At 37.3% G+C, this 14195-nt stretch overlaps 1 protein-coding gene and 1 non-coding gene across 2 annotated transcripts; one reads left to right on the top strand and one right to left on the bottom strand.

Annotated features, from left to right (window-relative positions):
- Positions 1-4237: 4237 nt before the first annotated feature.
- LOC112704560 (small nucleolar RNA R71) lies at positions 4238-4341 on the bottom strand. Its single transcript, XR_003155179.1, has one exon. It is a non-coding gene; the product is annotated as a small nucleolar RNA R71 (small nucleolar RNA).
- A 7427-nt stretch (positions 4342-11768) lies between these two features.
- LOC112702255 (uncharacterized) lies at positions 11769-13447 on the top strand. Its single transcript, XM_025753218.3, has 5 exons — positions 11769-11903; positions 12007-12077; positions 12198-12278; positions 12413-12456; positions 13086-13447. Exons 1-5 carry the CDS (start codon positions 11864-11866, stop codon positions 13183-13185), a joined length of 336 nt encoding a protein of 111 aa, XP_025609003.1. The 5' UTR covers positions 11769-11863; the 3' UTR covers positions 13186-13447.
- The last annotated feature ends 748 nt before the right edge of the window (positions 13448-14195 follow it).

Below are 14195 nucleotides of genomic sequence, written 5' to 3'. Positions count from 1 at the left end.
CCACACCCACAACCAATTATCATGCTCATTCCAGTCAAACTTTCTTTTGGCTAGCCAACTGTACCCACTCCTAGCTGAGTAGAGTCTAGAAGATGCCACACCCCACGACCAACCCGAACTCTCTCCAGCATTCAAATCCGGATTATAAGCATTCAAACGCTGTTTGACATCTTCTGGAATGATAGAGAAAATATCATGGAGATTCCATTGACCATCTTTCCAAATGTCTCTAATAGTTAAATCAGAGTCAGATATATGTACAAAAGGGACATCTTGAGCAATTGGGCCCTCAATACTCCAATTGTCAAACCAAAAAGATTGATCAAGTGACCCAACGCACCAAGAGAAGGCATCCTTAAGAGCACCAAAAGCCTTTGAGATACTCTTCCAAACATGAGAAGCATTGCAAGGGACAGGGCCATCTAAAACTCCCTCATTCCTCAGATACTTCGCCCTCAATAGAGCAACCCAAGGCTTGTCCTGACAATGAAAAAGTTGCCACACCAATTTACCAAGTAAAGATATATTAACACACGCAGGGTCTCTAACAAGAGAAAGACCTCTACCATCAACTTGACCCTTCCAAAGGAACTGTCTCATCATAGAAGATAATTTATCGCAAACCCAATTTGGAAAAAAGGATACCTGCATATGATAGACAGGAATGGATGCTGCAACAGAATTGATCAGGCAAAGTCTCCCTGCTTTATTTAGAAGCCTTCCTTTCCAATTAGCTAATCTTCCCCTCACCTTTTCAATCACCGAATGAAAAGAAGCCCTACTGGTACGGGAATGATTAAGGTTAACTCCAAGATATCTTCCTAAGTCCAAAGCAAAACGTATTGAAGAAACACTAGTAAAAATATCTCTTCTACGAGCAGTCACATTTTTAGAACAAAAAGCTTTAGACTTTTCAAGATTCACTTTCATGCCAGATGCCTTGCAAAAAATATTAAGAGAATGCATGACCATTTGGACCTGACTTTTTGTAGCCTGGCAGAAGAGTAAGAGATCATCTGCAAACATCAAATGAGAAAATTTTGGGCCACCCCTAGTGACAGAAACTGGTTTCCACACACCCTCGACCACCTTATGAGATATATAGCAGGCAAGTCTTTCCATACAAAGCACAAATAAGTAAGGAGACATTGGATCGCCCTGTCTAAGCCCCCTTCTAGGAGCAAAACTATCCAATCTATTCCCATTCCACATAATAGAAAGAGAGGATGCACGGACACAAGTCATAATCAAATTAACAGTGATGATAGGAAAACCAAAAGCAATGAGAGTACTCTCCAAAAACCTCCAATCCACCCTATCATAAGCTTTTTCAAGATCAATTTTAAAAGCAAGAGTACCTTTCTTGGATTTTGTGTGCTTCATGAAATTCAAAATTTCTTGGGCCACAATAATATTATCAGGAGCACCACGACCCGGAATAAAACCTCCTTGTAAAGGACTAACAATATCTGGAAGAAAAGGCCGAAGTCGGTTAGTCAATACTTTGGTGATAATTTTATAAACAACATTACACAAGCTAATAGGCCTGAAATCCTTCATAAAGGTAGGATTATCAATTTTAGGAATAAGCACAATCAGAGTTTCCATGATGCTAGGATTTAAGAACTCTCCCAAAAAAGCGCTCCGGACAATATTCCAAATCTCAGTGCCTACTATCTCCCAATATTCTTTAAAAAAATAAGCTTGAAAGCCATCTGGACCAGGAGCCTTAAAAGGGCTCATACTGAATACTGCTGACTTGACTTCCGCAAAAGAGACAGGGTCAATTAACCTAGCACAAGCCTCAGTGCTTAGAGTGGGCATCGGAACATCCCCTAAACAATCAACCTCAACCTCTTCCGTTGTACCAAAGAGATTCTTGTAAAAAGAGAGGGCTTCTTCCTGGAGAATATCTGGATCAGTAGACCAAGACCTATCTCTAACATATAATCCATGTACTCTATTATGGTTTCTACGCACCAAAGTCTGAAGATGAAAGAATTTAGTGTTTCTATCCCCATACTTGACCCACTGCTCTCTAGATTTCTGGTACCAAAAAAGTTCCTCTTGCAATAAAAGCCTATTATAATCTTCCCTCAGTTCAGCTTCTTTAATTCTCAGAGATAACACATCGGTAACCTCCAAATTAAGAATTAAGATAAAAAAATTTTCAAGAGTATGGACAACTGACGGTTCATCTTGTTGCTCAGATTAGGTAATTTTCTTTTCAAAAACTTTTTCAAAAATTTTTCTTTTCTTTTTCGTTTTTCCAAAAATGTTTTTCGAAAAAAAAATTTAATAAAAATACAAAAAAATTAGAAAATCATAAAAACCAAAAAATATTTTGTGTTTCTTGTTTGAGTCTTGTGTTAATCTTTAAGTTTGGTGTCAATTGCATGCTTTTAAAATTTTTCTTGCATTCTTTTCGAAAATCTCATGCATTCATAGTGTTCTTCATGATCTTCAAGTTGTTCTTGATAAGTCTTCTTGTTTGATCTTGATGATTTCTTGTTTTGTGTCTTTTCTTGTTTTTCATGTGCATCTTTGCATTCATATTTTTCATGCATTAAAGATTTCTAAGTTTGGTGTCTTGCATGTTTTCTTTGCAAAAAAAAAAAATTTCAAAATTATGTTCTTGATGTTCATCATGATCTTCAAAGTGTTCTTGGTGTTCATCTTGACATTCATGGCATTCTTGCATGCATTCATTGTTTTGATCTAAAAATTTCATGCATTGAATATTTTTGTTGTTTTTCTCTTTCATAATTAAAAATTCAAAAAATCAAAAAAATATCTTTTCCTTATTTTCCTCCAAATTTTCGAAATTTTGGGTTGACTTGGTCAAAAATTTTTAAAATTAGTTGTTTCTTACAAGTCAAGTCAAAATTTCAATTTTAAAAATCTTATCTTTTCAAAATCTTTTTCAAAAATCATATCTTTTTCATTTTTTTTATAAATTTCGAAAATTTCAAAAATCTTTTCAAAATATTTTCAAAATCTTTTTCTTATCTTTATATCAAATTTTCGAAAATTAGCTAACAATTAATGTGATTGGTTCAAAAATTTGAAGTTTGTTACTTTCTTGTTAAGAAAGGTTCAATCTTTAAGTTCTAGAATCTTATCTTGTAGTTTCTTGTTAGTTGAGTCTTTTTAAAAATTAAATCTTTTTCAAAATATCTTTTTATTAAAATTTTTATCTTATCTTTTTATCTTTTATCTTATCTTTTTCAAAAATTTTATCTTTTTCAAAATTTGATTTCAAAATATCTTATCTAACTTCTTATCCTCTTATCTTTTTCAAAATTTGATTTCAAATCTTTTTCAATCAACTAACTAACTTTTTGTTTGTTTCTTATCTTTTTCAAAACCACCTAACTACTTTTTCCTCTCTAATTTTCGAAAATTCTCCCTCTCTTTTTCAAAAATTCTTTTTGTTTTAAATTTTAATTTTAATTATATTGTCTTTGATTTTCGAAAATTACTAACCTCTTTTTCAAAAATTATTTTCGAAATCTTCCTTCTCTTTTCTTCTTCTATTTAATTATTTAATTACTAACACTTCTCTTCACATCTCTTCATCCAAAAATCCGAATCCCCATCTCCATTCTTCTAACCCCTTTCTTCTTCTACTAACATAAGGGAATCTCTATACTGTGACATAGAGGATTCCTCTTTCTTTTCTTATTTTCTTCTCTTTCATATGAGCAGGAACAGGGAAAAGGGCACTCTTGTTGAAATTGAGCCAGAACCTGAAAGGACTCTGAAGAGAAAATTAAGAGAAGCTAAATTACAACAATCCAGAAACAACCTTTCAGAAATTTTTGAACAAGAGAAGGACATGGCAGCCGAAAATAATAATAATAATGCAAGGAGAATGCTTGGTGACTTCACAAAGCCAACGTCCAAGTTTGATGGAAGAAGCATCTCCATTCCTGCTATTGGAGCCAATAACTTTGAGCTTAAGCCTCAACTAGTTGCATTAATGCAACAAAACTGCAAGTTTTATGGACTTCCATCTGAAGATCCTTATCAGTTTTTAACTGAGTTCTTGCAGATCTGTGAGACTGTAAAGACGAATGGAGTTAATCCTGAAGTCTACAGACTCATGCTTTTCCCTTTTGCTGTAAGAGACAGAGCTAGAATATGGTTGGATTCACAACCTAAGGATAGCCTGGACTCCTGGGATAAGCTGGTCACTGCCTTCTTAGATAAATTCTTTCCTCCTCAAAAGCTGAGCAAGCTGAGAGTGGATGTTCAAACCTTCAAACAAAAAGATGGTGAATCCCTCTATGAAGCTTGGGAAAGATACAAGCAATTGACCAAAAGATGTCCATCTGACATGTTTTCAGAATGGACCCTATTAGATATATTCTATTATAGTCTCTCTGAATTTTCGAAAATGTCATTGGACCATTCTGCAGGTGGATCTATTCACCTGAAGAAGACGCCTGAAGAGGCTCAAGAACTCATTGACATGGTTGCAAATAACCAGTTCATGTATACCTCTGAGAGGAATTCCGTGAATAATGGGATACCTCAGAAGAAAGGAGTTCTTGAAATTGATGCTCTGAATGCCATATTAGCTCAGAACAAAATGTTGACTCAACAGGTCAACATAATTTCTCAAAATCTGAATGGGCTGCAACATGCATCCAACAACACTAGAGAGGCAGCTTCTGAAGAAGCTTATGATCCTGAGAACCCTGCCATGGCAGAGGTTAATTATATGGGTGAACCTTATGGAAACACCTATAATCCATCATGGAGAAATCATCCAAATTTCTCCTGGAAGGATCAACAAAAGCCTCAACAAGGCTTTAACAATGGTGGACGCAATAGGCTAAGCAATAGCAAGCCATATCCATCATCTTCTCAGCAACAGACAGAGAATTCTGAACAAAACACTTCTAATTTAGCCAATATTGTCTCTGATCTGTCAAAGGCCACTTTCAGTTTCATGAATGAAACAAGATCCTCCATCAGAAATTTGGAGGCACAAGTGGGCCAGCTGAGTAAGAAAGTCATTGAAACTCCTCCCAGTATTCTCCCAAGCAATACAGAAGAAAATCCAAAAGGAGAGTGCAAGGCCATTGATGTGATCAATGTGGCCGAATGCACAAGGGAGGAGGAGGACGAAAATCCTAGTGAGGAAGACCTCCTGGGACGTCCCTCAAGCAAGAAGGAGTTTTCCATTAAGGATCCAAGGGAATCTGAGGCCCATACAGAGACCATAGAGATTCCATTAAATCTCCTTCTGCCATTCATGAGCTCTGAAGACTATTCTTCCTCTGAAGAGGATGAAGATGTGACTGGAGAGCAAGTTGCTCAATATTTAGGAGCTATCATGAAGCTGAATGCCAAGCTGTTTGGTAATGAGACTTGGGAAAGTGAACCGCCCTTGCTCATTAGTGAACTAGATACTTGGATTCAGAAAACTCTACCTCAAAAGAAACAAGATCCTGGCAAGTTCTTAATACCTTGTACCATTGGCACCATGAGCTTTGAAAAAGCTCTATGTGATCTGGGGTCAGGGATAAATCTTATGCCACTCTCTGTAATGGAGAAGCTAGGGATCATTGAGGTACAGCCTGCCTTGTTCTCATTACAATTGGCAGATAAGTCATTGAGGCAAGCTTATGGAATAGTAGAGGACGTGTTAGTAAAGGTTGAAGGCCTTTACATCCCTGCTGATTTCATAATCTTAGACACTAGGAAGGAAAAGGATGATTGCATCATCCTTGGAAGACCTTTCCTAGCCACAGCAGGAGCTGTGATAGATGTCAACAGAGGTGAATTAGTCCTTCAATTGAATGGGGACTACCTTGTGTTTAAGGCACATGGCCATCCCTCTGTGACAAAAGAGAGTAAGCATGAAGAACTTCTCTCAGTTCAGAGTCAAGAAGAACCCACACAGTCAAACTCTAAGTTTGGTGTTGTGAGGCCACAACCAAACTCTAAGTTTGGTGTTAAGACCCCATATCCAAACTCTAAGTTTGGTGTTGGGACTACACTAACATTGACCTGATCACCTTGTGGCTCCATGAGAGCCACTGTCAAGCTATTGACATTAAAGAAGCGCTTGTTGGGAGGCAACCCAATTTTAATTATCTAATTTTTATTTTATTGTTATTTTGTGTTTTATTAGGTATATGATCATGAGGAGTCACGAAAAAATCAAAAAAAATTAAAAACAGAGTCAAAAACAGAAGAAAAAAAATTTTCACCCTGGAGGTCGCGCAGACTGGCGTTCAACGCCAGTAAGATGCATCTGGCTGGCGTTCAACGCCAGAACAGAGCACCATTCTGGCGCTGAACGCCAGAAACAAGCAACATCCTGGCGCTGAACGCCAGGAATGTGCCTAGAGGAGACAAACTGGCGCTGAACGCCAGTAACAAGTATGAAACTGGCGTTCAACGCCAGAAACATGCATTACATGGGCGTTGAACGCCCAGAACGTGCACCAATGGGCGTTTAAACGCCAGAATGATGCACGAAGGCATTTTACATGCCTATATGGTGAAGGAATGGTATTTCTTTTCACCTCAGGATCTGTGGACCCCACAGGATCACCTCAGGATCTGTGGACCCCACAGGATCCCCACCTACCATATTCCCACCTTACCTTTTAATCCTAATCACACTCTCCTAATCCTATTTCACTCTTCCCCATATCACACTTCCCAAAAACCTTCACCAATCACCTCAATTCCTCTTCCCAATTACCCCATTCACCATTCACATCAACCCACTCTTCCCCATAAACCCCACCTACCTTCATCAAATTCAAATTCAACTTCCCACCCATTCCCACCCAAAATGGCCGAACACCCACCCTCCCTCTCCCTATAAATACCCTCTCATTCTACTTCATTTTCACACAACACAACCTCTTCTTCTCCCACATAGCCGAACCTACTTCTCTCCCTCTCTACCATATTTTCTTCTTCTTCTTCTTCTCTTCTTTTCTTTCTTGCTCGAGGGCGAGCAATATTTTAAGTTTGGTGTGGTAAAAGCATAGCTTTTTTGCTTTTCCATTACCATTAATGGCACCTAAGGCCAGAGAAACCTCAAAGGGAAGACAAAAGCTTCCACCTCTGAGTCTTGGGAGATGGAAAGACTATAAGCCATCATAGCTCAGTGGTAGAACATGTGGCTGCAAATCAAGAGATCCCTGAGATACCTCAGGGAATAAGTTATCCTCCACACAAATATTGGAAGCAACTAAGGGTAGAAACACCAAAATTACTAGGAATCATTCAACAGAAGCAAGGAAGAGACATAGAGGAGCTCAAAAAGCACCATTGGACCTTCAAGAAGGCGCCACCCTCACTCAGGTGGATTCATTCCTTGTTCTTTATTTCTTTCTGTTTTCGGTTTTTAATGTTGTGTTTATCTATGTTTTGTGTCTCTACTTCATGATCATTAGTATGTAACCATGCCTTAAAGCTATGAATAAAATCCATTAATCCTTCACCTCTCTTAAATGAAAAATGTTTTAATTCAAAAGAACAAGAAGTACATGAATTTCGAATTTATCCTTGAATTTAATTTAATTATATTGATGTGGTGGCAATACTTTTTGTTTTCTGAATGAATGCTTGAACAGTGCATATTTTTGATCTTGTTGTTTATGAGTGTTAAAATTGTTGGCTCTTGAAAGAATGATGAACAAAGAGAAATGTTATTGATGATCTGAAAAATCATGAAATTGATTCTTGAAGCAAGAAAAAGCAGTGAAAAAGGAAGCTTGCGAAAAAAAAAGAGAAGGAGCAGTAGAAAAAGCCAATAGCCCTTAAAACCAAAAGGCAAGGGTAAAAAAGGATCCAAGGCTTTGAGCATCAATGGATAGGAGGGCCCAAGGAAATAAAATCCAGGCCTAAGCGGCTAAATCAAGCTGTCCCTAACCATGTGCTTGTGTCATGAAGGTCCAAGTGAAAAGCTTGAGACTAAGTGGTTAAAGTCGTGATCCAAGGCAAAAGAGTGTGCTTAAGAGCTCTGGACACCACTAACTGGGGACTCTAGCAAAGCTGAGTCACAATCTGAAAAGGTTCACCCAGTTGTGTGTCTGTGGCATTGATGTATCCGGTGGTAATACTGGAAAACAAAGTGCTTAGGGCCACAGCCAAGACTCATAAGTAGCTGTGTTCAAGAATCAACATGCTTAACTAGGAGAGTCAATAACACTATCCCAAATTCTAAGTTCCCAGAGACGCCAATCACTCTAAACTTCAAAGGAAAAAGTGAGATGCCAAAACTATTCAGAAGCAAAAAGCTACAAGTCCCGCTCATCTAATTAAATTAATATTCATTGATATTTTAGAAATTTATAGTATATTCTCTTCTTTTTATCCTAATTGATTTTCAGTTGCTTGGGGACAAACAACAATTTAAGTTTGGTGTTGTGATGAGCGGATAATTTATACGCTTTTTGGCATTGTTTTTAGGTAGTTTTTAGTAAGTTTAAGCTACTTTTAGGGATGTTTTCATTAGTTTTTATGTTAAATTCACATTTCTGGACTTTACTATGAGTTTGTGTGTTTTTCTGTGATTTCAGGTAAATTCTGGCTGAAATTGAGGGACTTGAGCAAAACTCTGAAAAAGGCTGACAAAAGGACTGCTGATGTTGTTGGAATCTGACCTCCCTGCACTCGAAATGGATTTTCTGGAGCTACAGAACTCCACATGGCGCACTCTCAACGGCGTTGGAAAGTAGACATCCAGAGCTTTCCAGCAATATATAATAGTCCATACTTTATTCGGAAATTGACGACGTAACTTGGCGTTGAACGCCAAGTACAAGCTGTTGTCTGGAGTTAAACGCCAGAAAAACGTCATGATCCGGAGTTGAACGCCCAAAACACGTCATAACTCGGAGTTCAACTCCAAGAGAAGCCTCAGCTCGTGGATTAATCAAGCTCAGCCCAAGCATACACCAAGTGGGCCCCGGAAGTGGATTTATGCATCAATTACTTACTCATGTAAACCCTAGGAGCTAGTTTATTATAAATAGGATAAGTTACTATTGTATTAGACATCTTTGGTCTCAGTTTTGTTTTATTCTTCATCTTAGGAGGCTATTGATCACATTCAGGGGGCTGGCCATTCGGCCATGCCTAAACCTTTTACTTATGTATTTTCAACAGTGGAGTTTCTGCACACCATAGATTAAGGGTGTGGAGCTCTGCTGTACCTCAAGTTTCAATACAATTATCATTACTTTCTATTCAATTCTCTTCTATTCTTATTCCAAGATATACGTTACACTTAACTTTGATGAATGTGATGATCCGTGACACTCATCATCATTCTCACCTATGAACGCGCGTGACTGACAACCACTCCCGTTCTACCTTAGGCCGGGCGCATATCTCTTAGATTCCCCAACAGAATCTTCGTGGTATAAGCTAGATAGATGGCGGCATTCATGAGGATCCGGAAAGTCTAAACCTTGTCTGTGGTATTCCGAGTAGGATTCTGGGATTGAATGACTGTGACGAGCTTCAAACTCCTGAAGGCTGGGCGTGATGACAAGCGTAAAAGAATCAAGGGATTCTATTCCAACCTGATTGAGAACCGACAGATGATTAGCCGTGCTGTGACAGAGCATAGGAACGTTTTCACTGAGAGGATGGGATGTAGCCATTGACAACGGTGATGCCCTACATACAGCTTGCCATGGAAAGGAGTAGGAAGGATTGGATGACTGTAATAGGAAAGTAGAGATTCAAGAGGAGTACAGCATCTCCATACACTTATCTGAAATTCCCACTATTAATTTACATAAGTATTTCTACCCCTTTTATTTTCTATTTATTTATTAATTTTCGAAACCCAAAACTATTTAATCCGCCTAACTGAGATTTACAAGGTGACCATAGCTTGCTTCATACCAACAATCTCTGTGGGATCGACCCTTACTCACGTAAGGTATTACTTGGATGACCCAGTACACTTGCTGGTTAAGTTGAACGGAGTTGTGAACTATGGTATTGGCATCATGTTTTTGGCGCCATTACCAGGGAATGAAAAGCAATGAATTTTGCAAAATGGAATAACAATTGAATCACAATTTCGTCCACCAAGTTTTTAAAAACTTGGTGCACGAATTTGTAATCCGTACAACTAACCAGCAAGTGCACTGGGTCGTCCAAGTAATACCTTACGTGAGTAAGGGTCGATCCCACGGAGATTATTGGTTTGAAGCAATCTATGTTTATTTTATTATTCTTAGTCAGGATATTAATTAAAATTATCAGTTGGAATTATTAGATTGGAAAAATAAAAGAGAATAAAATCGTTACTTGTTGTGCAGTAATGGGAAATATGTTGGAGTTTTGGAGATGCTTTGTCCTCTGAATTTCTGCAATGTAATATTCAACTCAATTGTTTGTAAAGCACGTCTACGGCAAGCTGTATGTAGGGTGTCACCATTGTCAGTGGCTACTTCCCATCCTCTCAGTGAAAACGTTCCAGATGCTCTGTCACAGCACGGCTAATCAGCTGTCGGTTCTCGATCATGTTGGAATAGGATCCATTGATCCTTTTGCGTTTGTCATCACGCCCAGCAATCGCGAGTTTGAAGCGCGTCACAGCCATTCAATCCTTGAATCTTACTCGGAATACCACAGACAAGGTTTAGACCTTCCAGATCCTCAAGAGTGGCCGCCATCAATTCTAGCTTATACCGCGGAGATTCTGATTAAGAAATCTAAGAGAAGTTCATTCAGTCTGATGTAGAACGGAGGTGTTTGTCAGGCACACGTTCATAGATTGAGGGAGGTGATGAGTGTCACGGATCATCACCTCTTTCACAATTAAGCGCGAATAAACATCTTAGATCGGACCATACGCACGTTTGAGTGAAATAGAAACAATTGCATTAATTCATCGAGACGCTGCAGAGCTCCTCACCCCCAACAATGGAGTTTAGAGACTCATGCTGTCAAAAAGTATGTAATTCAGATCTGAAAATGTCATGAGGTACAAAATAATTCTCTAAAAGTTGTTTAAATAGTAAACTAGTAACCTAGGTTTACAGAAAATGAGTAAACTAAGATAATTGGTGCAGAAATCCACTTCTGGGGCCCACTTGGTGTGTGCTGGGGCTGGGACTAAAGCTATCCACGAGTAGAGGCCTTTCTTGGAGTTGAACTCCAAGTTATGACGTGTTTTGGGCGTTCAACTCCGGATCATGACGTTTTTCTGGCGTTTAACTCCAGACAGCAGCATGTACTTGGCGTTCAACGCTAAGTTACGTCGTCTATCTTCGCGCAAAGTATGGACTATTATATATTGCTGGAAAGCCCTGGATGTCTACTTTCCAACGCCGTTGAGAGCGCACCAATTGGACTCCTGTAGCTCCAAAAATTCCATTCCGAGTGCAGGGAGGTCAGGATCCAACAGCATCAGCAGTCCTTTTTCAGCCTAACTCAGATTTTTGCTCAACTCCCTCAATTTCAGCCAGAAATTACCTGAAATCACAGAAAAACACACAAACTCATAGTAAAGTCCAGAAATATGATTTTTGCCTAAAAACTAATAATATTCTACTAAAAACTAATTAAAACATACTAAAATCTACATGAAATTACCCCCAAAAAGCGTATAAAATATTCGCTCATCACAACACCAAACTTAAACTGTTGCTTGTCCTCAAGCAACTAGATGAATAAAAGAGGATAAAAAGAAATCAAGAAGCAATAATATCTCAGAGTTTTAAGTGAAGCTCAGATTCTAATCAGATGAGCGGGGCTAGTTTTAAGAATTAAGAAAACGATGACGAAAAAAGTTTAAAGAAAAAGAAAATAAAACAAAAGCAGAAGATATTTTGCTGTGCGAGTTGTGTGACAACAACAGAATCGAATGGATCCTAAACTTTGGCACAAGGTAGCTGGGATTTCAGGTAATTCCTTTCTTCTTCATCATCGTCTTCGATACCTTCTTTTTTTTTTCAGAAATTTCAGAGTTGCCATTAACCGTAGCTCACAGATTCTTACTACAAACAGGTGTAGCTGCACTTGGATTGGGCACTTATGGTGCTCATTTCTTCAAGCCCCAAAACCCTTCTTACAAAGATGTATCTTTTCCATTTTTTTCCTCTTCAATTTCATCACAAAATTTTAGCTTTTTAAATTATCCCCATTTTTTTTCCGAAAAGAAAAATGATAACGTTGCATGTTTGTATGAATTTATGAAGGTTTGGCAAACAGCATCGCTTTACCATTTGGTTCACACTGCTGCCTTACTTGGTGCTCCATTGACGAAAAATCCCAATATTGTAAGTTCCCATTTCTCAAAGTTCCTTGCTTTGTTCCTCTTTAGAGTTTAGATGTTACAGCTATCAAGTGTTTGTGAAATTAAGACATCAATTTTTTTCTCTTTCCTCTTCAACTCAGCATTTTTTTTGTGCAGTTTGGAGGCCTTCTAACTACTGGCATTTTGGCCTTCTCTGGAACGTAAGTGATTTCTCTAGCTCTCATACAGTCATACTTGAACTATTTCAATGGATACATATGCCGTGTGAATGTGATCCTTTTTATGCTTATTTTGCAGTGTGATTGAAAGATATTCAGATGTTAATGACTTAAATGTTATATATCATTTCCTATGGAAAAAATAAAATAAAAGAAAGACTGTCAAAAATAATAATAAATAAAATAAAATAAAGGGCTAGCCTAGTGAAAAAAAGGTGCCATCTTAATGGTTCTTCCCTTCTTTGGAATGCATCTGCTGATGACATCGTGGTTGCTTACTACTAAGCCACAAAGGTTCCAAGGTTTGAAGAAAGTATAAGCAACATAACCAGTTAATTTCAGGGCATTGTTTAAGGTTCTTGCTTTTTCGATTGATGATAACTGTCAATCGGATTTGATCCATTTTAACTGGCTTTCTTGTTAAGCCTCATAATGGCTTAAATTCATTTATCTCGCATTTTAACTTTTCAAGTAATCAGACACCCTGTTTATACTTGAAATGGTTCAGCGATTCATTACCATAAAGCGAACCTATATCAATATGGTGTAACTGCATGCTCTATAGTGTAATTGTTTCTATTCATCTTTTAGAAATTGTTAAACTTTTTCAGGTGCTATACTGTGGCATATCTTGAAGACAGAAAATATTCTAGATTGGCTCCATTTGGCGGCTTTGCATTCATAGCAGCTTGGGGTAGCTTGCTTTTCTGATAACTTAAAACGGTGTTCTTATTTCTATTGGTACTTGCTACATAACACCTATATATATTGCTAAACTTGTATAGATGAATGAGGCTATCATGGGATTTGTTAATTGCCCCCTACCTAGCCCTTGAAGATTGGTATAAACCCTTATAAGCAATTATGTTTTTATATCATGTAAGATTCGTATAATGTAATGCAACATGATTTTTGGAGAAAAACTGGGTTTCTCATGCTTAATACAAGTACTCTCAAAGCTAGATTTCATAAACCTCTTGTTAATATCCAATTTTAGCACAGCTCATGTAGTGCTTGCATTAGCTAAGTAGAAATTAATAAGAAAATTAAATTCATCTACTCTAGCTATTTACCAGGACTTGTTAATATATATTTTGTTTGCTTATACTTTTGTGTGGATAGTTTTTGCTAGACTAAAAAATTATTGGGCTAACTTGATTATATTTAGTTACCAAAAAACCTTATTCAATTAATTAATGACAACTGCATTTTTATTTAATTGTTGTTAAAAGTATTTAATTTACAATTTCTCTCACAAATTAATTAATTATATAAGTCTTTTTGTTAATCAAATCTACCGTGTCTATCTATTCTTTGATACTCATCAAGCCTCTTTCTCAAGAGTATTAGTATTAACCAAACATATATAGAAAGGATAATTTTAGCCATAAGATCATTAAAGATTTATCTATCTTTTATATGGGATTATTGATGATGATTCTTTAGCTCTTTACATTGGCAATCTTAATTCATATCCTATTTGGTAACACACACGAAAAAAGCAGGAGACAACTATGGCATCTATTTATCACTTTCACCCAAACATGCATTTTGTTCTTTATTTATTTAGTTATTTGGTAAACATGCACATTTTTTTCTTGTAAACTTAATCCATTGCCATCTGGTCTTTTTAACATCAGAATAACTCTATATAGTTAATTAGCACCTTTGAATTTTCGTCCAACAAATGATTCTGCTTAGACAACTTTTAAATGCTTAAT

This window comes from Arachis hypogaea, chromosome 7, assembly GCF_003086295.3.
Source record: "Arachis hypogaea cultivar Tifrunner chromosome 7, arahy.Tifrunner.gnm2.J5K5, whole genome shotgun sequence".
NCBI lineage: Eukaryota > Viridiplantae > Streptophyta > Magnoliopsida > Fabales > Fabaceae > Arachis > Arachis hypogaea.
Note: the sequence above shows the minus strand (reverse complement) of the source record. Positions and strands in the feature narration are given on the sequence as shown.

Coding starts and splice junctions, on each gene's coding strand:
- LOC112702255 (XM_025753218.3), top strand. CDS start 11,864: ATGGATCCTAAACTTTGGCACAAGGTAGCTGGGATTTCAG. Junction 11,904..12,006: donor CAAGGTAGCTGGGATTTCAG/GTAATTCCTTTC, acceptor TACTACAAACAG/GTGTAGCTGCACTTGGATTG. Junction 12,279..12,412: donor TGACGAAAAATCCCAATATT/GTAAGTTCCCAT, acceptor TTTTTTGTGCAG/TTTGGAGGCCTTCTAACTAC.